Consider the following 23,933-nt stretch of genomic DNA (forward strand, 5'->3'; position numbering starts at 1 on the left):
ATATTTTTAAGGTGAGAGGAGAAAGATTTAAAAAGGACATGAGGATCGATTTGTTTTTTACACAGAGAATGGCTCATTTGTAAGTGCCAAAGGAAGTGGTGGATTCGAGTTCAATTACAATGTTTAAGATATTTGGATAGGTTCATGAGTAGGAAAGGTTTGGAGGTGCAGGCAGGTGGGACTAGTTTGGGAACATGGTCGGCGTGGACTGGTTGGACCGAAGGGTCTATATGACTCTATAGCAGTCTGGTTCCTTATCAGACATTTGCTTGAAAGTGGGGACCCATGGAACGGATTTGGTGCTGGGCTCTACAGATAGTGGCTGGACCTCCCAATATTTAGCTGGAAGATATTTCAGCTGCTTCAGTATTTGTAGACATTCAGATACTACAGAGGCAATGGAGGAATCAAGAAGAGGGAACAAGGAGCATGTTTTCTCTGGGCCGAGGAGATTTGGAGATTGGTCAGAAATTAATGGCACTCTCACGATTCAGGATAGATTCTGATAACTTCCCGACCGGGTCCTGTGACTTTCCTTGACTTCCGCCCAGCTATCCCTCAGGTAACATCGCCATAGTAACCTCGACTTTCCACCCAGGTCAGTTGGAATACTTCATCTTCCAAGACATGGACTGGAATGCCAAAATCCTGGGCGTTTTCCGATCAAATGGTCACGGAACGTGCTACCTTCAGAATGGGCTGATTTGGTGAGTGAACCGACATGGATCATTGGGTGGAAAAGCGGGAGAGTGAGGTTTCACTACGACCCTGATGTATCGCACCTCTGCCACTCACTGGTCTCGAGGTATTTTCTTTTTCCCTCTGGTCGCCCATAGAATGTGTGAAAATTCTGGTTGATGGATTTCTTCATGGGTCAACTTAGCACGAACTCGGCTCAGCCACGGCATGAAAGTCAAAGTTGTAAGTACCGAAAAACAATCATGAATGTACAAAGTTAATGCCCCTTCCTTATTGTGAGGCTGAAAGTCTATGGTCTAGTTTCCCCATCCAGGGTTGACATTTCCTCATTATCTGGTCTGCTAAGTCTCTTAAGAATTTTATGTGTTACAGTTAGCTCACCTCTTACTCTTCTAAAGTCCAGGCAGTACAGGCCTGGTCAACCCAATCTGACTGTCCCCTCATCCCATTCATCTTTGCTGCACTATTTCAGAGGCAAGTGTTCCTCCTTCACTAGGCCAAATGGCCGACTCCCACGCCTATTCTCCATGTTCAGTTAAGGGCAGCACTTCTCCAGGTATGTTCTCATCCATTACCCCGTATAACTAGTACGGCTTCCCTCGGCTCAGAGTCTGATCCCTTTTAAAACAGTACGCAGTGTATCGATTGCCTTCCAGATTGCTCGCTTTGCCTGTGTGCTTCTGAGATTCATGTGAAAACCTCCAGATACACCCGAAAACATTTCCCCGTCTCTTCAGAATTATTCTGTTCCTTTAAAACATGCCCCTACCACTATAGATAGCTTCATATTTTGCTACATTGCTTTACATCTGCCATGTTTTTGCCCATGCAACTTAAATAGTCTGTATCTCTGATTTTAATGAACATACTGTGGGGACTGTCCGTTCCTAAATTTCTTCCCTTCTCTGTCTCTCTTTCTGTTCTGCTTTTACAATTCCTGTAAAGTGACCAACTTGACCAAACTTTGAGCAGTGGCTCTAATATCTCCACACTTTGTTTTACTTTGTTCCTGTGAAGTTATCCTGAGGTTTATTATTATGTTAAAGGTGCTATGTCATTCATTGTTGTCGTTAAGCATGAGCAACGCTGGAGTCATAGACCGAGGAAAAGATAATTTTTGAGGGCTAAAACCGCAACGTGAATTGCTGGAAAAACTTTGAGCTCTTCCAATGTGACTCTCCCTTGGACCTGAAGACACAAATTGGATTTGAATCAGTGATTCTGTTTCTCTCTCTGCCGATACTGCAGGACCTGCTGAGTTTCTCCTTCTGTTTTTATTTCAGATTTCCACCACCCGCTGTATTTTGCTTTAATTCTGGGCTGGGGTTGGGAGAGAGCAATGGGTGATGATATTGACAAACAATTGTGTACTACAGCGAAAGGAAGCATTCAGGTCAGTTTCCAGGAGAAGATGTATTTGACCAGAAAATGGGAATGTACAAATAAGACATTCTGGAAGAATAAAGTCATAAGGAAGATTGAGGGTAAAGAAGGAGGTATACACTAAGTGCTTGGCCATCATGACAAGACTATGAAAGAAGCCAGCAACGGAAGGCAAAGTGGAAATAAGGAATTCAAAACAAAATATGATGCATAATGGCACAGAATGAAGCTATTTAGCCAATTGGATCCTTGCTTGATCTCTGCTGACTCGTCTAATCAATTTCATTCCTGATAGCTCTGAATGGAAAACTGTCAGTGTACCACCCTTATTCCAAAGGGAGCGAGGCAAACATCAGCAAGCTAAAGGGCAGTGAGCTGTCATTGGGAAAATGCCAGAGCAACACAGTGGCTCAGTGGTAAGCACTGCTGACACCAGGGACCCGGGTTCCATTCCAGCCTCAGGTGACTGTCTGTGTGGAGTTTGCACATTCTCCCTGCCTCTGTGTGGGTTTCCTCCGGGTGCTCTGGTTTCCTCCCGCAGTCCAAAGATGTGCAGGTCAGGGTGGATTGACCACGCTAAATTGCTCCTGATGTCCAGGGAAGTACGGCTAGTGGATTAGCTGTGTGAAATGCAGAGTTACAGGGATAGGGTGTGTCTGGGTGGGATGCTCTTCAGGGGGTCAGTGTGTAGCTGACAGGCTGAATGGTCTGTTCCCACACTGTAGGGATTCTACGTGTATTATAAAGAATGTAACCGCAGTGCCGCTAGAAATGGGAAGTAAAGTCAAACAGAATTGTGAAGGGGAAATCATACCTGACAAGTTTATTATAGCTCATTGAGGAGGTAACAAGCAGGATAGACAAAGGGGAACCTGTAGCAGTTATATATTTGGATTACCAAAAGACATCTGATAAGTTCCACCCACACGAATACTTAATAAGTTAAGAGGTCATAGCATTGGATAGAGAGTTGGGATAAATGGGGCATTTTCTGGATGGCAACTGGAATTAGTGGAGTGTCAAAGAGATTAGTACTGGGGCCACAATTATTTACAATATATATTCATATTAATGTCTCGGATGAGGAAAGTGGATGTACTGTTGAGGTTGGTTGGCTTGTCGAGCTGGTTTGTTGTTCTGCAGACGTTTCGTCACCGTGCTGGGTAGCATCCTCAGTGCAGCCTCTGATGAAGCGTCGGTGTGTTTTCCCGCCTGGCTTTTAAACTCTGGGGTCTGTTGCGATGGATTGCCTCACTTCTGGGTTTCCTCTGTAGTGGAATGTATATGGGGTCAAGTTCAATGTGTTTATTAATAGCCTGCTTCGTGGAGTGCCACGCTTCCAGGAATTCTCGTGCCTGTCTCTGCCGAGCCTGTCCCAGGATCTTGGTGTTGTCCCAGTCACAGTGGTGGTTCTCCTTGTCCATGTGGATTGAGATGAGTGAGTATCGGTCGTGTCTTTTTGTAGCCAGTTGGTGTTCATGTTCTCTTGTTGTTACTTTCCTTCCTGTTTGTCCGATGTAGTGTTTCTCACAGTCTCTGCAGGGGATCTTGTAGATGACACTGGTCCTGTCCATGGCGGGGAGTGGGTCTTTAGTTTGGGTAAGCAGTTGTCGTAGGGTTGATGTGGGCTTGTGTGCCACTCTGATGCCCCAGTGGTCGTAGGAGTCTTGTGCTGAGTTCCAACATGGAAAATTACGCCAAACAAGACAGCATAAGCCGCGAAAAACTCTACTTCCTACATGGACATGGTAAGGTGCGAGACAAATGGGGAACTGCAAACACAAGTACACCATAAAGCCACACACACTGACCGGGTACTGAACTTCAACAGTGACCATCCCAACGAAGCTGCGTGTGAGCACTATTTAAACGGGCAAAACACTGCAGCAACACAGAACTATGCTGAGAAGAAGAAGAATACCTCTTCCAGGTTTTCAAAGATAATGAATATCCAAAGAACTGGGTCACTCATCTGAATCCACATGGACAAGGAGAACCACCAAACACGATTGGGACAACACCAAGATCCTGGGACAGGCTCGGCAGAGACAGGCACGAGAATCCCTAGAAGCATGGCACTCCACGAAGCATGCTATTAATAAACAAATTGAAATGGACCCCATATACATTCCACTACGGAGGAAACCCAGAAGTGAGGCAATCCATTGCAATGGACCCCAGAGTTTAAAAACCAGGTGAGAAAACACACCGACGCTTCATCAGAGGCTGCACTGAGGATGTTACCCAGCACGGTGATGAAACGTCTGCGGAACAACGAACCAGCTTGGCGAGCCCACCAACCTCAACACCTACAACCCGAGCTACAAATCCATTCCAAAACCTTGAATTTAATATGGTCCAGTTTCTGGATGATGCAACTTGGGCAGGAATGCAATGAGGATGCCACAAATAGTCTGCAGAGGGATATAGATGGGTTGAGTGGGCAAGCAGTTGGGAGATGAAATTTAATGTGGTAAAGTGTAAGGTTATACATGTTGGCAGGAAGAAGAGACAAGCAGAATATTATTTAAATGGAGAAAGACACAGTGAATCACAAGAAGCTAGCATTCACATTCAGCAGTTAATAGGGAAGGCAAATGGAATGTTGGCCTTTATACCAAAGAGAATGGGGTATAAAAATATGGAGGTCTTGGTGAAAGTATACAAGGCACTAGTTAGACCACGGCTAGAATACTGTATACATGTCTGGTTCCCTCATCTTGAGAAAGATATCCCGGCTTTGGGGGCAATCCAAAGAAGGTTCGCTAGATTGATTCTGAGTATGGAGAAGAGATCGAGTAGGATGGGCCTGTACTCATTGGAGTTTAGGAGAGTGAGGGGACACCTTACTGAAACATATCAGATTCCTAGGGGCTTGACGAGGTGGATACAGAGAAATTGTTTATCCTTATGGGAGAGGCTAGGACCAGAGAAAGTGACGTCCATTTAAGACAGAGATGGGGAAGAATTTTTTCTCTCAGTCCGTGGAACTCTCTACTACAAGGTTAAGGCTGGGTCATTTAGTACATTCAACTCTAATAGATTATTAATCATTAAAAGAACCGAGGGAAATGGGTTAAAGTGAGGAAAGTGGAGTTGAAGATTACCGCATCAGCCATAATCTCATTGTATGATGGAGTAGACATGAAAGGCCGAATGGCCTACTTCCATCCTTACAATTTGTGGTCTGACGCATATTCGTTTCCCACGTGTCCATCAAATTTCCATTTGGGATCTTCAACCATCTCCTCTTCAACCATGTTCGCTTCTCTTCATATTTTTCAAAGGTTGTCTGTTTGTGATTGAGAATTAGATTCTCCCTCTCTGTGGATCCTGAGGTCACCAAACCCTCTCATCCTGGGTCTGCAAGCTGTACCTGGTGTGGGCCTGGTGATGGTTTGAAGTGGCATCTGGGTGGGATGCCCAGATTTTGCAGGTTTCTGGCACTGTTCACATTGGCCTCTACCTGGCCCTAGTGAACACGCTGAAGGTGGTTGGCACCTTCAGGGTTGCTGCTTCTCCAGTTTTGGTCATCCTGGACCTGTCATTCCCACACATCAAATGGGAATTACCTCTGGGAAGCTTGGAGGAGCCCCTTGAAGCGATTTCTCTGCTTTCCTGGCCATCCTTAGTAGAGCACAGAGGTGGGAGCTTGTTTTGGAAGGATCTGGCTCACCCATCATTGATGGTAACCAGTGTTTGTCCCTGGGGGGCGTTTCCCTGAGAAAGGACCTTGCTATCAGAGACTGGAACCTGATTGAGTTGTTGGATTTTGGGGAGACAATCCTGGTGATATTTTTCAAGGGGTTTGAGGTGTGTGTCGTACATTGGCCTCGAACACTTAGACAAAGGCAGTTAACACTGCTGGTCTATACACCTGGGGCTGTATAGCCTATATGACACTGACGGCCTGGTCAGTCTAGTGCCTGTAAATCGCTGAGGGCCTGTCAGTCTAGTGCCTGTAAATCGCTGAGGGCCTGGCCCCCCCCCCATTGCCTGTAAATCACCGAGGGCCTGGCCCCTCTAGTGCCTGTAAATCGCCGAGGGCCTGGCCCCTCTAGTGCCTGTAAATCGCCGAGGGCCTGGCCAGTCTAGTGCCTGTAAATCACTGAGGACCTGTCAGTCTAGTGCCTATAAATTGCTCAGGGGCCGGGCCCCTCTAGTGCCTGTAAATCGCTGAGGGTCTGTCAGTCTAGTGCCTGTAAATCGCTGAGGGCCTGGCTCCCCTATTGCCTGTAAATCGCCGAGGGCCTGGCCCCTCTAGTGCCTGTAAATCGCCGAGGGCCTGGCCCCTCTAGTGCCTGTAAATCGCTGAGGGCCTGTCAGTCTAGTGCCTGTAAATCGCCGAGGGCCTGGCCCCTCTAGTGCCTGTAAATCGCTGAGGGCCTGTCAGCTCTTGTTGCAGTTTACTGGGCACAAATTGATGGTGATCTTCCTGCGTTGAATTCTGAGTGTTTTTCAAATTACCTGATAGCATTTGAAATGCTTCGGGATTTTCTGAAGTCATGAAAGGTTCTATAAAAATGCACATTACTTCTTCATTGCTGTGTATGGGACCTTAGGCATTAATCAGTAATATAAAACATTGACTGAACACCAAAAGCAATTTGTTATAAAGGGCATTCAGGCATCCCGTACAGGTATATATACACACCCACAGACACACATACACAAACACACACACACACACTCATTCTCTCTCTCACACACACACTCATTCTCTCTCTCACACACACACACACTCTCACTCATACACACACACACACTCTCACTCAGTCACACACACACACTCTCACTCATACACACACACACTCACTCACTCAGTTACACACACACTCACTCACACTCACTCATACACACACTCTCACACACTCACTCATTCACATTCTCACTCACACACACACACTCACTCACAGTCACACACACACACTCACAGTCACACACACACTCACTCACAGTCACACACACTCACTCACAGTCACACACTCACAGTCACACACACACACTCACTCAGTCACACACACACACTCACTCACAGTCACACACACACACTCACAGTCACACACACACTCACTCACAGACACACACTCACTCACAGTCACACACACACACTCACAGTCACACACACACTCACACAGTCACACACACACACACTCACAGTCACACACACACACTCACTCACAGTCACACACACACACACACTCTCTCTCACACACACACACACTCACAGTCACACACACACACTCACTCTCTCTCACACACACACACACGTACAGAAGCAAACTTCAATTTCATTTCATTTCAATAACCACTGACCTCTGTGTCCGATTCCCCAATCCACATGACCTTTGAGTGAGGCTTATCCCAGCAGAGCAGCTCCCTTTCCTGGGGTTATCTCAGGTTGTACAAACTTTGGCAGTGCCTGGCTGGAATGGGATGCCTGCAGGAAGGTCTCCCACTGCAGGAGGACAGCAGTGAGTACACAAAACCAGCAGCTAACATTGTGAAGTCGGGAGGGGAAATATGAAAGTTGCTGTTGAGTCAGTTACAGAGACACGGTGCCGAGAAATGTTGTGATCTTTTCACATAGGATCAACGTGAATCCACTGAGAGGATTGTACTTCAATATAAAGGGTCAGACTGTGAAACAGTGGCTGTGGCGGGATTACAATTATCACGTGCACGCACCTCCATTTCGGTCAATAAACCTGGAATTAAACTCTAACATCACCATCCGATTGATCTCCCGGGACCAGATTTATACGACATTCAAGGCAAACAACAATAGCATAACATTTAACATGGGAGCAAAACTGGTGGTGGGTATCTAATAGTGTTTAACATGTAAAATGTTCCAGATGTCTGTTATTCCCAGTGATCAACTGCATGTCTGTTATTTCCTAGTCATCAACCGCGTGTCTGTTATTTCCCAGTGATCGACTTTTCCCAGTGATCAACCGCATGTCTGCTATTTCCCATCGATCGACCGCGTGCCTGCTATTTCCCAGCGATCGATTTTTCCCAGTGATCGCCTGCACGCTTGCTGTTCCCATGACTTATCGCATGTCTGCTGAATTAGATTCCCTACAGTGTGGAAACAGGCCGTTTGGCCCAACAAGGCCACACTGTACCTCAGAGCATCCCAGCCAGACCCCTCCCCCTATAACCCACACACCCCTGAACACTATGGGCAATTTCTCATGGCTGATCCACCTAGCCTGCACTTCTTTGGACTGTAGGAGGAAACCGGTGTTCCCGGAGGAACCCACGCAGACACAGGGAGAATGTGCAAACTCCACACAAACAGTTGCCTGAGGCTGGAATTGAACCCGGGTCCCTGGCACTGTGAGGCTGCAGTGCTAACCACTGAGTCGCCGTGCTGCCCTGTGCTATTCCGCCGTAAATTACTGCACGTCTGTTATTCCTTCATGTCTGCAGTTTCTCCGCAGATCACTGCTATTCCCCGCCAACTCGGCGCATATCTATCATTCCTCAGCAAATCAGAAATCTGACCTTCGACCATCGACTAGAAACATTAATTCTGTTTGTATCTCTGCAGGTACTGACAGACCTGCTGAGTATTTCCAGTGTTATTTTTCAGATTTATTGCATTTTGTCTTAGAAACATAACTGAATTTGTGTTGGGGATATTTGCATTGCTGATGCTGTGAAATGAAGGCTTTAAGTGAGAAAATGCTGTTTTTGCCAAAAGACTATAACTGGTGACCTGTGGCTGCAGAAAATTTCAGCTGAGACAACTCAGAACTTGCCACAAACAGGACCTGGTTCAGCAAGAGGTCCATGAAAGAATAGACAGAATCTTAGAATCCCTAGGATGTGGAAAGATGCCATTCAGCCTATTGAGTCCACACTGACCCTCCGAAGAGCATCCCACCTGGACCTACCCCATCCCTGTAACGCTGCATTTCCCATGGCTAACTCACCTAACTTGCACATCTTTGGACTGTGGGAGGAAACTCACGCAGACACAGGGAGAAAGTGCAGACTCCACACAGACAGTTGCCCGAGGGTGGAATCGAACCCGGGTCCTTACTGCTGTGAGGCAGCAGTGCTGACCATTGAACCACTGTGCCACCCCTATCAACATCAACATGGAAACATGACCAGCTTGCCTTCCCATTTGTGAATGGCCCAATGAGCACCACACAGGGGAGTTATCAAACTCAGTCTGACACACTGAGGTATCACACTATATGATCAGAGGTTTGACCAAGGAGGTTGGACTAAAGGAATTTTTAAAAATAAGGTAAATGAAGGTTGGAGGATGGAGTTCCAGAGTTTAAGACAGAGGCAGCTGCCTTAAGGAGGAGTGTTTAAAATTGGGGGATGAGTGAGAAAGCTGATATGGAGCAACGTAGATAGCTCAGGGGAGGTTACGCCAATGTGTAAAACAGAGGCGTTTTCCAGAAATGGGAGCCAAGCACACTGTTGATGGATGAACAGGATTTGGCGAGGGTCAGGGGGAAACACTGCCTGCGAGGCTTGTGCAATCCGTGTTCCAGTGCTGATCACGGGGCATGGAAACAGCTAAAAGGGAATGTTGGCGGTAACCAAGGAGTCACCGAGGGTTTCAGCAGTGGAAGGGCTAAGACAGGGGCACCAATGGGCAGTGTTTCAGAGTCAGCACCAGGTAGTCTTTGTGTTGGAGCCCACTGTTGTTGTAAGGACTTTTGGACCCTGGAGCAACCGTGCGATGTTGCAGAGCTGCGCCTCATGAGGGCATAAATAACACACATGAAAGGACACATGAGGATAAAGAATGAAACTCAAACATTGAAGTGTGTGCAGTGGCCAGACTAGCTTTAGGCAGTAGAGAATGTGGAATAGTCTTTCAACAGGCAATTCCCAGATTGTAAATGAGTTCCCTTCTGGAGTCCATTTGCAAGGCAATTTGTATACAAGTGGAGAAAAATTGCAGAACAATGCAGTTGGTTGTAAACACAGGACATGTGTGTGAATCTTTAAAATTACACCCCTATGTGGGATCACATTCCTAAGGACAAGCATTTGTAAGTCAGGCATTCATAAATCTGCAGTCACCTGTACCATGTATTGTAGTATTTAATCTTAATATAAAGATAGTTAAATGATATGAAGCGCAAGTCTGACACAGTTATTGGCCTTGCTTTTTCTTGAACCAGGCTATTTTGAACCTAAACCCATGGGTGTGGTTTTATATAAAATGAAAGCTGTCTCTGGCCTTGTCATGAAATCAGCCCCCGACTGTTATGACTTAAAATATCTTTGATCACATAATCCATGGGGGGGGAATTAGTACACGCTTTATAAGCATGGAGATCACCTTCAGTGTACGAATGGTGAGGGAACTCATAGCTCACAGTAAGAATGTCCCTGCTGCTTCTTAGAGCTATGACTGTACAATTACAGTCTTGGCCATCAGTCTGACGGACGAATCCAGCAATCCCATGTAGGATCCTTGCCCAGCTGGACTCCAGGTCAGCTTTGTGGATTTTGCAAACTGCGCTCCCATTGATTGACACTGTCCTGGGTGGTGTGGTTCTAATTCCTCCCCCACCATCTCAGTACACCCACTGCTACAGTCTAAACAGCAGGGAGGCTAAAATACTTCTCAACAGATTTTTCTCTTTTTCTCTTGTCTCCAACACAGCTGAGAGACCTCGAACACTTCCACACGTTAGAATCAAACAACATCCCGGAAGAGAAATATCTCAAGGCCATGAGGCAGAAAATTCACACCATCCTTCAGCAGAAGCATTAAGTTGAACAACAATCCCTTGAGAAAAGCTGACTGTGTCACCCCCATCCACCAAGTTCCTGTTACCATCTTCCCGCATTGCATCTGCAGAGACTATGAATTTGTCAGTGGTGATTCTGATGGCACATAGCACAGCAGCAGAACTAATGACCCCCAGATAACTGCCTGTTCAATTGCCCTCTACTTGAATACCATCAATGAGATTCATGTCGCTGTCTGCTTACGCTAGACTAGAACCAGTGAGATTCCTGAGTTTCAAGATAATAAAATGTGAGGCTGGATGAACACAGCAGGCCAAGCAGCATCTCAGGAGCACAAAAGCCGACGCTTCGGGCCCAGACCCTTCATCAGAGAGTTCCCATTATCTCAGACTCCTGAGTTTGATGGCTGCTCTCTGACAATTGTAGGAATAGGTTTGAGAAATTGTAGGCTACAAATTGGAACTGAACGGGATGCAATGACACATTTATCCTGGTCAGCAAGTTTGCAGGTTGCACTAACATTGTTATTAGAACAGTGCAGCTGGAAAGGGCCCTTCGGTCTACAATGTTGTGCCAAACCTGACACCAAATTAAACTATTCCCCTCAGCCTTGGCCTTGGCTCACATCCTGCCATTCCTTGCATACTCATGTGCTTCTCTAAAAAAGTTAACCGTCCCCACTGTATCTGGTTCTACTGCCATCCTTGGCAGTGCATTCCAGACACCGATCACTCTGTGTAAAAATCACATCTTGAAAACTTTGTCCGCCTCTCACCTTAACTGCCTGCCCCCTTGTATTAGACATTTCAACTCTCAGGAGGAGAGTTCTGACCGTCGATCCTATCTATGCATCTCATAATTTTATAGACTTCTAACAGGTCTCCCCTCAGCCTCCACCACTCCACAGAAAACAACTCGAGTGTTTTTTAAGCCTATTAAGGTTGGGATTGCTGGTGTACGTTTTTCTGCAAGAAAATGTGTGTGTTTGTTTAAGCAGCGAATGGCATTTAGCCTATATAACTGGAACATCATGTGTATCAGTTAATCCAGTATAGAATATACTCACCACAGGCAGGCAAGCAAGTGATCAGAAAGTTGTTCTGAAAAGCAGCCCACATTTTTTTTTAAGCAGATTGCCAGCTCATGAGTGATGCAGAAAGGCTGGGTGCCTTTGGGTTGTATCTATGGGACCATTCATTGTACAGAGATCGGCTAAACCACTTTGGGAGGGCTGTATCCAGTTTCGCTTCCCCCACAATTAAAAAAGGGAGACTGATTTTCACATAGCACCTTTCACAATCTTAGGATACTCCAATTCATAAGTTTTTTTTAAGGGTAGTTGCTGTTGAGGCAGCCTCCATACACAGCGAGCTCTCACAGACTGCAATGCGATAGACCAAAAAGTCTTTGTGATGTAGATTGATTGGTCAGTACACTGAGGACAACTTCCCTGCTTCTCTTTGATATCACTGAAAAGGGTGGTCAGAGCCTTCGTTTAATACTGCCTTCAAGCGATGGCACCTCTGCCAGTGTAGCATTCCCTCAGTCATGCACTGAATGGACAGCCTGCTCAGATGTTTGGACTTGAGACCACAACCTTCACACAGAGGTGAGAGTGATAAAGCCAGAAGAATGATATTGAGCTTTAAGGACCTCAGTGACTTACACAGGATTAAGTATTTTGGATTGACTTTATTTATCCATAAGGTTATTCCAGGTTGAGAGATGACAGGAGTCTAGGGTACATGCAATTAAACACTGTATTACTAAACATAGGCTAGGAGTATTTCTTTTTCCAGAAAGTACGTAGTGTATGCTGCATCTCTGCATGCCTTCAATAGAAAGTGAGGGTGGTTGGTAGAAATCGCACTACTTGAAGAGGTGAATGATTTACCCAGCATTAAAACCATGGAGACAGCCACTTTCAGACCTCATCATGAAGTTGGTGCTTGCAGCTATACGTTCCATTAACATGGTTGAAATTGTGAATAGGGGAATTATTATAGATAGGCTTTGGATACAGCCTCGTGACTTTCTGGGAGGCAGACATCATGACTTCCCTTGAGAGGGTGGTGGTCAGCTACCATCATGCCCTGCTACAGCTTGTGTGGTGCAGCTAGACCTACAGGGGGTAAGGTTCCCACATTTTAACCCTATGACTGTGAAGTGACAGAATTGAGGGGAACTTGCAGTGTTTCCATAAGACATCACCAGTCCAGCAGATGTCAAAGGTGCCATTGACAGACCCATCTTTCTTTGTAAAAACCAAAAGAACTGCAGATGCTGTAAATCAGGAACACAAACAAAATTTGCTGGAGTAGCTCAGCAGGTCTGGCAGCATCTGTGAAGGAGAAAACAGAGTTAACATTTCAGGTCCAGTGACCCTTCCCTCCTCAGAACGGTTCTGAGGAAGGGTCACTGGACCTGAAACATTAACACTGTTTGTGTTAGGGGTTTGTGAACCTGGAAAATCCTCTACTACTGAGGACTGTGAAACTCAGTGAAGACTGACTGATTTTTGATTACCAATGTGTACAGGGTTCTGGGGACAGTGTGAACAAAGGGCAGGGAAGTGCTCGATGGGTCGAATGGCCTCCTGAGGAGCAAAAATGGGCAGGACTTTGGGTTTGTTTCTGCCTTGTTGGCAGTTCGGTGCCAGCATTGTGACTGTTTTGCAACTGATAAGCTAAACAGTTCAGGAACACAAGTTTTCAGTACTATTGCTGGGATATTCTCAGGGTCTAAACCCAGCATCTCAGCCGTTTCCTCAGTATTATACGGACTACACTGAATTGGCTAAAGCCTGGCATCTCTGATTTTAGGGACCATTGTGGGGGTATGGGGGAGATTAAAACTGGGCATTGATGAGGTGCTCATGGGCTTCAGATGCATAACATTGTACATCACCACTGCTTCAAGATGGATCATCTACTTAGTATTTTTAACTTTTTGTTTTGAAACTCACTGGCTGCTGGGGGTGTGCATGAAGTCTTTTCTTCCCATTAGTCTACCAACATCCATGAGACAAATGTGGCAGGGCAGTGGAGTTTTGATGGTAATGGGATGGCTTAGCTTCAGCAGCTACTGCATGGCCACCTACCAACTGCTTGGCATTGGTACAGTCTCAAATTGTGGCTTCACTAGGTTGACACCTTATTTAGTGCAAGCCTGGCTCTGCTCTTGGCATCGCTCCACGGTTGGTTTGCTGGCTTGAGGATAAAAGGTAGGGTGAAGGATATGCTGGGCCACGAGATTCCTTTTGTAGCAGTATGCAATGCCATGGCTGGTTGGTACTGCTTCATGAATGCCCAGCTACCTCTGTTCTGAATCTGCCCCATGTAACGTACCTGTCATGCCACACAATATGAAGTAAGATATCCTCAGTGTGAAGAGAGGATACTTCACACTCTACACAAGGGCTGGCATATCACAGATAGATGCATTTAAGAATGGTAGGTGGGGAAGACAAGTTTGAATAGGATAATTTTACCTCCAGGGTATTTCTCTCTCCTGCTGCGTAGTCTAGCAGCTGTGTCCTTCATTGACTAAATTCACTGGAGTTTAGAAAAATGAGGGGAGGGATCTCATAGAAGCCTAGAAAATTCCAGTAGGATCAGATAGAATAAAAATAAAACGGGTGCGCCTGATCAGCAGGGAGACCCGAATCATGAGTCACACTCTAAGCATAAGGTCATTTAGGACTGAGGTGTGGAGAAATTTCTTCAGTGACTCTAAATTCCCTGCTGCAGGAAACAGTTAAGGCTGAAATGCTTTCACAAATGAGTTAAAATATAGTTCTTGGGGCTAAAAGGATCAGAGGATGCGGGGAAGGAAGTATATGAGTTGGATGATCAGCCAGGATCATTGTGAATGGCATGCAGGCTCGAAGAGCCAAATGGCCTACTCCTAGTTTCTACATTTCTTCAGCGCTTGGCCGACTCAGTTAATTTCATCGCTACCAAACCATTCTTGATGATGAACTCTGACATCTTCCAGAGGGAACTTCTGCTTTTGCAAGCATTGCTCGAGATCAAGTAAGTCAGGTTGTAACTTGATTAACCTGCAGGATGTTTTGTACAAGCCTGAAACTGTCAGTGTCAAGGATATTGCGGAGTTAACTGGGCAGGTCGCACCTCGGTCATGTGGTGTCCTGATAGAAGTCAGGTGATCCATCCAGATTTTTTAATTTTCTCAAGTTTGATGAAACCGAATTGCTTGTTAAATTATTTCAGAGGGCAGTTTAGAATCAACCCATTGGCAGTGGGTCACATACAGGGCCATACCAGGTAAGAGGAGCTCTTGTGAAGAGAAACAGTAAACTAGATTCATTTCTACAACAATCCAACAGCGTCATAGTTATCATTATGGGCACCAGATTTTTATTCCAAGTTCACATACAATGTCATTTAATGACCTGAATTTAACTCCCCTAGCTGCCGGGATGGAATTTGAACTCACGTTGCTAAATCATTAGTTCATGGTTCTGGATTATTAGTTCAGCAACATTACTACAATCCTACATTATCTATTGCTCAACTTACCTGTGTTTTGAAATTCAAGCTCTGCAAATAGCTTTAACCAGGCCTGGAAGAAACCTTTAGATCTATATACAGTGGAATACACATCATCTATTATAGTTACATATTTGGAAAATAAAGCTTCTGTTCATAAAATGACTGGCTGCTGACAAAAACAGGTTAACTGGTTATTGATAAAAGTAGCAAATGGATTTTACAAAGAAGGATGATGTTAGCTCATATTTCTGAAGCATAGTCCAGTACTGCACTCTGACTTCACAGAAGATGCACAGAAAACTAGGTCCTCAAAAATGCAATTATTTGCATTTAATTCTACTTTGATTGAAGATGACCAAGAATGGACTCCTTATGGGGAAGTCAGTGGGTTTAACCCACCATAAAACTTTGAACATGGGTAATAATGGAATTGATGCCCTTTTTGTATTTTTGCCAATTCATGATCTGACAACTTCACCTTCCACACCAGTGCTTCTGATAAAGTCCTCCACTTCCTCAATCAAGGATTCCCCTCCACCATGGAGTCCTTAACTGTCTGTCCAAGTTTCAACACTTCTGCTTCCACCCCCTCTCCTCGCTCCTTGAGCACAACGTGCCCTCACTTTCCACCGACCACAATAATATCCCGCAGCATCTCCACCGGCACCACAATGCTGCCACTGAACACAGTTCCTTCAGAATGCTGAAAGGGAGGGACAGTCTCTCCACAGCACTCTGATCTACTCTTCTATTGCACTCAAAAAACCCAGCCCTCAAAACACAACACCTTCCCATGCAAGAGTAGTGTGTGTAACACCTCACCTTTTACCTCCTCCCTTTACACTGTATGATTCTGCAACATACAAATGTAGATCGCCTGTACTCTGACCCCATCCAGGACCCTAAAACTTCTTCCATGTGATTTACTTGGAAGTATTTCAATTGAGTACAATTAGTGCATTAACTGCTGGCAATACAGCCTGCCCTACAGTGGGGAGACCAACCTGACCTTGGGCTAACACTTCTACTATTCAGTCCACAAGTGTGAACCTGAGCTTGCTGTTGTTTGCCATTTTAATTCTCCATTCCACCTTGACCTCTACCTTCCACACTAGTCCAACAAAATTCAAAGGAGGCATGACAACCAGGACCCTGTGTCAAGTTCAGATATTTTAGATTATGATCATAGCTTAGAAAAGGGAGCCAACAGCAGCAGCTACTGGTCACGATTCCGCTGTCACTATTTACACTACTTCCAGTCCCAGTTTTGTTTTTCACTTGTTCCATTACCCTCTTGTCTTGCATCATTTGACCCGTCCTGTCTTACCCTGTCACAGACCTTGCCTTTTACTCCTGCCCCTTTCCTTCTTTCTGTACTGTGTAAAACTGGACAACATTTACTGGATAATCCAGAGTGTGCAAAGAATTCCACTGACAATCCCCAATTCAGCTGGGTTTACAGTACTGTGTACTTGCATGTAGTGGATGCTATGTATTTAAATACATGGGGTGTTGATCTTTGTGGACAGGTTTCTGTTTTGACTCAACAAAACAGATAACAGCAAATCATTGGCTCAATTCCCAAAGAAATGCCTGACCAATTAGAGTAAAACCTGCATGGTTTAAATGCAAACAAAGTTGAGCAATTATCTATCCTCATTAATTGATGCATTCTTCATAACACCTCTACCAATCAGAGTCCACTTGCCAACGAATGAGCCCTCCCTCACAGTACAACTGCTGATTTTCCCCTTTAACAGGTATTCTTGTTAAATGTCCTGATCAGAGGACAAAAAGATTTGGCAAGATGTGACTTTATCCAGCAACGCTTAAAATCTGTTAAACCTCCAACTTTTGTCAGACTAAATGAGACTTGAGATGTGTTGCATGTTCCTCCCTTGATATTGCAGGCTGAATCAAATATTTCCAGCATTGTTTATATTCGATTCCCAGCTTCTGTACTATAGTTGCCCCTTCCATTAACGTACGTTAATGAAGGTTTCAGTTAGCAGTAATGTTTCATACAACAATTTGAGTGAGTAAAAATTATATTGCACGCGTTCAAATCTTACCTTGGCTTCACCCATGCCAACTCTCTCCAGCCCCACAAACCAAACTGAGTTTATTTTTTTCTGTCCTCTTGCACATTTTTTAAAATCAATTTTTATCTTTTTTTTTAAATCACTCCAGCAGTTGGAGCCCTGGCCTTCAGTTACTTAGGCTCTAATGTCTGGAATTCTCCCTCTACATTCTTTCATTTCACTGTCTTCCTTTCAAACACACCATAAAATTTTCCAGTCCACACTTTGGTTATCTGGACTAATATCTCACATGGCTTGGAGTGACATTTTATTTTCTACTATGCCTCTAAAGCACTCTGAGATGCTTTACTACTTTATAGGCAATTCATAAATGTAAATTGTAGTTGATTCAAACACAGAAGTACAGCAAAAAGATCAGTTAAAACCATTCTGCACACACCTTAAGACCAAAGGATGAGTTCAAAAGCAGCACATATTTATTTGAAAACATTTTATTAAAACTATCAGATTGCACTGAGAAAATGGGGAGGCAAGCATGTTTATATTATTAATCTCGTTATATACAATTTACATATGTAAACCCCTTAAAACACTTCAGCAAACCAAAATAATGTAATCAGAATCAATAAATTTGATTGCTTTAACTGTTGCTAACCGTCTCTGGAATAGACTACTAAATGCATCAACTAGGAGTCAAATTTTTTAAAAAACTTCTAAAGTATAAAATGCAGATATATCTTCCATAGTAAATGTATTGTTGCCTCCCTGGCCCCCTTATATACACTGTAGTAAAATGTCATTTAATTACATACAAGGGAACTAACTTTGTACATCATGCATTTCCCCCTATTATTTTATAGAGAAAATCATTGTTATTTCACAACATATACATTCGTGTTACACAACATCAGGCCACTTTAGCGCAAATCTGTTTGTTGGAACAGACATTAACGGAACTTGAAAACATTATGGACGCCAAAGTAAAACATATTTAGAATTTTAACCCCACAGAATATCTACTCACTCCCAAACACAACGATATCTGAAAAAGATCACTACTGAATTTAAATTGGTTCAGGATGTTTTACGTTTCCCACTACATGTTAGCATAGGATTCTGGTCCTCTGTTATCATTCCCCAATATACTCACTCAGGAGGAGGAGAAGCTCATCACTTTACTCACTGACCACTTTCCCTTACTAACCCTTGCTAACTCAGCAAATACCAATGCCTGGAAGTTCCTGCTCCCTGCAGATCACGCAGATTTACTCACTGAGGATATGGGGAGTTGTACAGTGAAGGCCTCTGTAGTAAAGCAAATACTTCAATTGCAAAGCACGTGAATTTCACTAAAGCTGGCTCTCAGCTATGTTCTGAACTCTCACACACAGCACCATCACCATGATTTTATTATTTCCAATCAAACATCTTAGTTGATCAGCATTTGTCCAGGCAGGAGATACAATAGTTAAAGACTGACAAATGACTCTTTGTGCATTTGTGCTGAAAACTGACCCAATTAACAGTGGAGCTCAGGATTTAAAACACATTAAGAGAAATGGATAAACAAAACTTCTGCTTCTTTCAGTGATAGACTGCAAACTAATTTGATGCATTGATTTCAGGATCAGTAGTTTGGCTTTCATCTTAGTTGTTGTGTTTATTAACTTAAAGTTTTATCGCGGTGCAATAAAATTCTCAGACAAAACACATTGCAACTTACAGCAGTGGTCAGGGTCATACATTGCTTCATCAAATAGAGGGACCTTATTCTAAATTTACCAATGTTCACTTAACAGTCTGTTCTTGAATGGTTAACATTAAATCAGATAATGTTAAATCATCCATCAGGAGATCCTGAATGTGCAAATTTGACAAAGCTTGAGACTTGAGACACGAGACACAAGACTGGCTTCATTTGTACAATTACAATACAAACCTTTGCATCTGGAAGTGTGATTCGTAAATACAATTCATTGCTAAGGAAAAGCACCACAAAGTTATCCATGAATCAACCCACATTACAGTTACAACTTGTGTATGTAACTGTGACTTGCACTGCAAATATTTCAGCAATCAGATGGATAGGTGCACAGATAGCAGAGCAGACTATAGTTTCCTGATTGGCTCCAGGCTAGGACACAAAGCAATTAGCTTAAAATGAACTGGGGCAAAACAGCTAAAACAGAAATGTTCGAGGACAGAAATGCCCAATCAGTGACCTATGTATGAGCTGGACCGAGGCCATGATGCATAAACATTGCTCGCACTTCACCTCAATCATAAGATCTCTGTACAGCGAAGGAGAAAACTGTTGATAAGGAACTTACGTCATGTTGAGACTCTAATCTTTCACCCTTGGGATCAGGACTAAACCACAGCTCAGCCTGATAAGGATCTCCTCTCTACTCTACACAGTAAGTGATATGAACTTGTGCAGTCTCAATCCAGTTGTTAATTTGACATTAGCTGGCGATAGCCATAATCCTAAAAGCTGGCAATGGAAAAGGTCAGAGTAAAGAACCACTTCTGTGGTTGAGCAGCTGAAGGATAGTACTGTGATACAGTAGAAACAGCCTGACCCTACATCCGTTATAATTGTGACAGACACTGTATCTCTGAAATGGGAGGGGCCCCATCTCCTAAGATTAACGACCTCAGGGGTTAAAAAAGCAGACACTTCGGGATGCACAATACCCACACGCAAAGAGGAGTCACTAAATTTTGCTTCAGCACCCACCTCTTCAATGTTCCCTTTAATATCACGTCAACATTAACATAACCGTTGCAACCGACACCAATATTTCCGTACTAATTTCTATCACATTCCCTCTGTTTAATGTACAATCCCATACCGTGTTTAGAAAATATGCAAACAGGTTTAGACAAACAAAAAAAAACTCTTAGGCTTCATGAAATGAGCAACTACTTCAGGTAACTCAGCCTCTTCAATGATGAAGCACAGTCTTTGGTAGGCAGGTAGGTTTCTTTTTGACAATAGCTCAGGTCACATTCTATCTGAAATTGCAAACAAGTGTCTCAGTTTAAGACCAGGCTGTAGCTTTGAGGCAGTACCTCGTGTTACGGTCAAATTCGTCAGCAAACAGCCATAAGCCTTTAGACAGTGATGTTCTGCTGCAGCTAAAATTAAGAGTCAGTGTTCCCCAAGCCTCTCGTCGGCCAAAGAATTTCATTCCAACTACCTTCCAACTCACTCAGTGCTCTTCCCTTGTCTAGCTGACGTCCCATTTTAAGTGCTGAATGTGAACCCATTTTCTCTCTCCACCAAGTGACAGTGATTCTAGTTGGAAGCAGACAATAGCAGATTTATCTGTATAGAACGAGGAGGAAATGAAGTTAGGATCATTCTGACAAGATTTGCACATTTCTGACCAGTTCCTGGTTTGAACGTAACTTAATCGAGGATGAGATATGTCCAACAATTTGTATACCTTGAATTTTAAGAGGACTTCATTTCCTACATCAAGTAACCACCCAAGATGTGACCCTCTCCTCTCCGGATCACTCCTGTAACTCAGTGACTAGGAAAAGACTCAACAAGGACCCGAGGAGATCACAACCCTTTCAGTAAGGCAATCTTTCACTTTCAAACTGGGACACAAATTTCTTGAACATAAAAAGAAATTAAGCTTTCAGGACAGTTCGAGAAGTCAGGAGCTGGCTTAAATAAAAGCTGAAGGAAATATGGATGCTGGAAATCAGAAACAGAAACAAAAATTGCTGGAGAAGCTCAGCAAGTCTGGCAGCATCTGTGGAGAGAAACCAGAGTTAACATTTCAAGTCCAGGGACCCTTCCCCAGAATGCAGCCTTAGAAGAGCTGGTCTTTTTGCTTTGACTGGGGCTAAAACACAATGGAGGATTGTAGCTTTAAATCTAATACAAGACCCTGCAAACCATTTAGTTTCTTGAATAGGTGTGAGGGACTCAATATGGCTCTTTCCATTAAATCAGAAACGTATCAGACAGAGCATAAACACCAACACTTGTCTGTCAGGCCAAATGCTCTATTTGCTACTCTCCAATCAAACAAGTTTACTGATGCCGCAACTAAATTATATATTACTTCTGTTCGCCCAAGTAAATAAACTCTTGTTTACTGAAGTACTAATGAGACATGAACCCATCCCAGAATGACCACACAAAGCTGCTCATTAATCATACTGCTCACCCAGCTCTTACCTGGTCCATGGAGGGGCAAGCGATAATCTGCAGATCCTCACCACTGAAATCCTCCTGCAATACTCCATGCAGCTTTTGGAATGTCTGTTGAATGTTACTCTGAGGAAGGAAAATAAACATTGTCTAAAGAACAGAGGATCGACCAAAGATGCTCCAGTATCATAGTTAACTGGAACATGTTGTATTTTTAAAATCCAGCAGCAACACAATTAGTCCAGGCACCAAATTAAAGTACAGTTCCTGTAAGCTGCCCGAGTGGCCCATGCCTTATTTTAAACTGCATCAGAACAAATCATACCACAATGGAACTAGAGCTGCATGTAAACGCAATATTCCCACATCTTAAAAATGATTCTCGAATGTGGTCAAAATGCAGTAAACACTTCGTAAAAATGCTTTGGAATAACTACCTGCCATTATCTTAAAGTTGAACATTTGGTTAAACAACTGATCATGGATAACATGAAATTAGAGCTGGGGTAATTCTAAGCCTGGGCATTAAAATTTTGCTCATGACTGTCCAACTTCAGTTCCTGAGAACCTGTAATAAGTTGAATTTTACTTTCTTTTATTCATTCACAGGATGAGGGCATCGCTGGCTAGGCAGCATTTATTGCCCAGAGGGCAGTTAAGAGTCAACCACATAGCTGTGGGTCTGGAATCATATGTAAGCCAGATCAGGTAAGGATGGCAGTGACCTTCCCTAAACACATGAGTGAACCAGATGGGTTTTTCCAACAATTGACAATGGATTCATGGTCATCATTAGACCCTTAATTCCAGATATTTACTGAATTCAAATTCCACCATCTGCCATGGCAGGATTCGAACCCAGTTCACCAGAATGTTACCTAGGTGTCTGGATTGACAGTCCAGCGATAATACCACTAGGCCATTGCCTTCCCCCCACAATTTGAGAATAACTTACTGTAACATCTAACAATACTGTAACAATAAGGGCGGCACGGTGGCTCAGTGGTTAGCACTGCAGTCTCACGGCGCCAGGGACCCGGGTTCGATTCCTGCCTCGGGCGACTGTCTGTGTGGAGTTTGCACATTCTCCCCGTGTCTGCGTGGGTTTCCTCCGGGTGCTCCGGTTTCCTCCCACAGTCCAAAGATGTACAGGCTAGGTGGATTAGCCATGGGAAATTGCCCATAGTGTTCAGGGGTGTGTGGGTTATAGGGGGATGGGTCTGGGTGGGATGCTGCAAGGGGCGGTGTGGACATGTTGGGCCGAAGGGCCCGTTTCCACACTGTAGGGAATCTAATCTCTGTTCAACTTTCAATTCAACTTTCCTCTCTCAATAATATGGAAGAAGCCTGGAACTGTACTGGTTATAATGGTGATCTCTGAACAAAGGTGGCTCTATACCATAATCTACAGCAATTTTTGGGATGACAAGGTGCAGAGCTGGATGAACACAGTAGGCCAAGCAGCATCAGAGGAGCAGGAAGGCTGACGTTTCGGGCCTGGACCGTTCTTCAGAAAAACCTTTGCAATTTTTGGCATTGCCAGTGTGGGGCTGGCCCCCGGTAACACCTGAAAGTCTGAAACTTTTAACTTCATTGACATGCTTTAGTTAAAGGAAAGGAACGTCGTGACAGCACTTCGATTAACAGCTCACTAGGTTGAACCTGCCTTCACCAACAGCTCATGTTTATATAGTGCCTTTAATGTAGTGAAATCCCCCAGGGTGCTCTGCAGCACCAGACAAAACATCAAACAAAATAACCAAAACAAGGAGAACGATCCCCTTTCAGACTAGGTGATGCAAAATTTTAAACTAAAATTCCCAAGAGGTAGTTAAATCATCTTTCATCAGATGAGAAGTGAGCTACGACGGACTGTGTAGAATTAGCTTAATATACAAGGTTTTAAAGAAATCATGTCATTCAGAGGAAGTTGTTAAACTCGCTATCCTCACTGTGTTTACCATTACGGTAACTTCTACTTAGCACAATGTTGTTCTTCTGGGTCCACAGACACAGAGGACTGTCAGGGGATCCCCAATGCGCTCCTTACTCAACCTCTTAATCCCAACTGAGATCAGTTGGCTGAGCAGAGGGTGAGCAATGATTAATTTTTGTTTACACTTGAACTACCCAACAGATAATGAGTGTAAGATAACAAAGTGTGAAACTGGATGAACACAGCAGGCCAAGCAGCATCTCAGGAAGTTGCTTGGCCTGCTGTGTTCATCCAGCTTCAAACTTAGTTATGTTGGATTCTCCAGCATCTGCAGTTCCCATTATCACTGATAATGAGTGCAGCAATTTTTCAATTAGCTACAAATGCAGACGTGGTATAAATCTGGTACAACCTGATTATCAAAGATAAATCTGCCTTGAAGCATT

General features: G+C 44.0%; 2 protein-coding genes across 3 annotated transcripts in view; one reads left to right on the plus strand and one right to left on the minus strand.

Moving 5' to 3' along the window:
• LOC125457217 (glutamate-rich protein 6-like) overlaps window positions 1-13,916 on the plus strand; it is a 42,613-nt gene extending 28,697 nt beyond the window's left edge. Inside the window, exons 8-10 of the mRNA XM_048541132.2 lie at window positions 552-707; window positions 7,673-7,901; window positions 10,733-13,916. Coding sequence (XP_048397089.1) covers window positions 552-707; window positions 7,673-7,901; window positions 10,733-10,843 — 496 coding nt within the window. The 3' untranslated portion in view covers window positions 10,844-13,916. The remainder of the gene's footprint in view (window positions 1-551; window positions 708-7,672; window positions 7,902-10,732) is intronic.
• A 3,915-nt stretch (window positions 13,917-17,831) lies between these two features.
• The window catches only part of cog3 (component of oligomeric golgi complex 3), an 81,960-nt gene continuing 75,858 nt past the window's right edge, over window positions 17,832-23,933 (minus strand). Inside the window, exons 22-23 of one of the 2 annotated variants that reach the window (XM_048540543.2) lie at window positions 21,579-21,677; window positions 17,832-20,708 (exon numbers count right to left, since the gene is read on the minus strand). In XM_048540543.2, the coding sequence (XP_048396500.2) occupies window positions 20,679-20,708; window positions 21,579-21,677 (129 nt within the window). In that variant the 3' untranslated portion in view covers window positions 17,832-20,678. Of the gene's footprint in view, window positions 20,709-21,574; window positions 21,678-23,933 lie in introns of those variants that run through there. The other variant, XM_048540544.2, reaches the window with a different exon arrangement.

This window comes from Stegostoma tigrinum, chromosome 12 (genome assembly GCF_030684315.1).
Source record: "Stegostoma tigrinum isolate sSteTig4 chromosome 12, sSteTig4.hap1, whole genome shotgun sequence".
Lineage (NCBI taxonomy): Eukaryota > Metazoa > Chordata > Chondrichthyes > Orectolobiformes > Stegostomatidae > Stegostoma > Stegostoma tigrinum.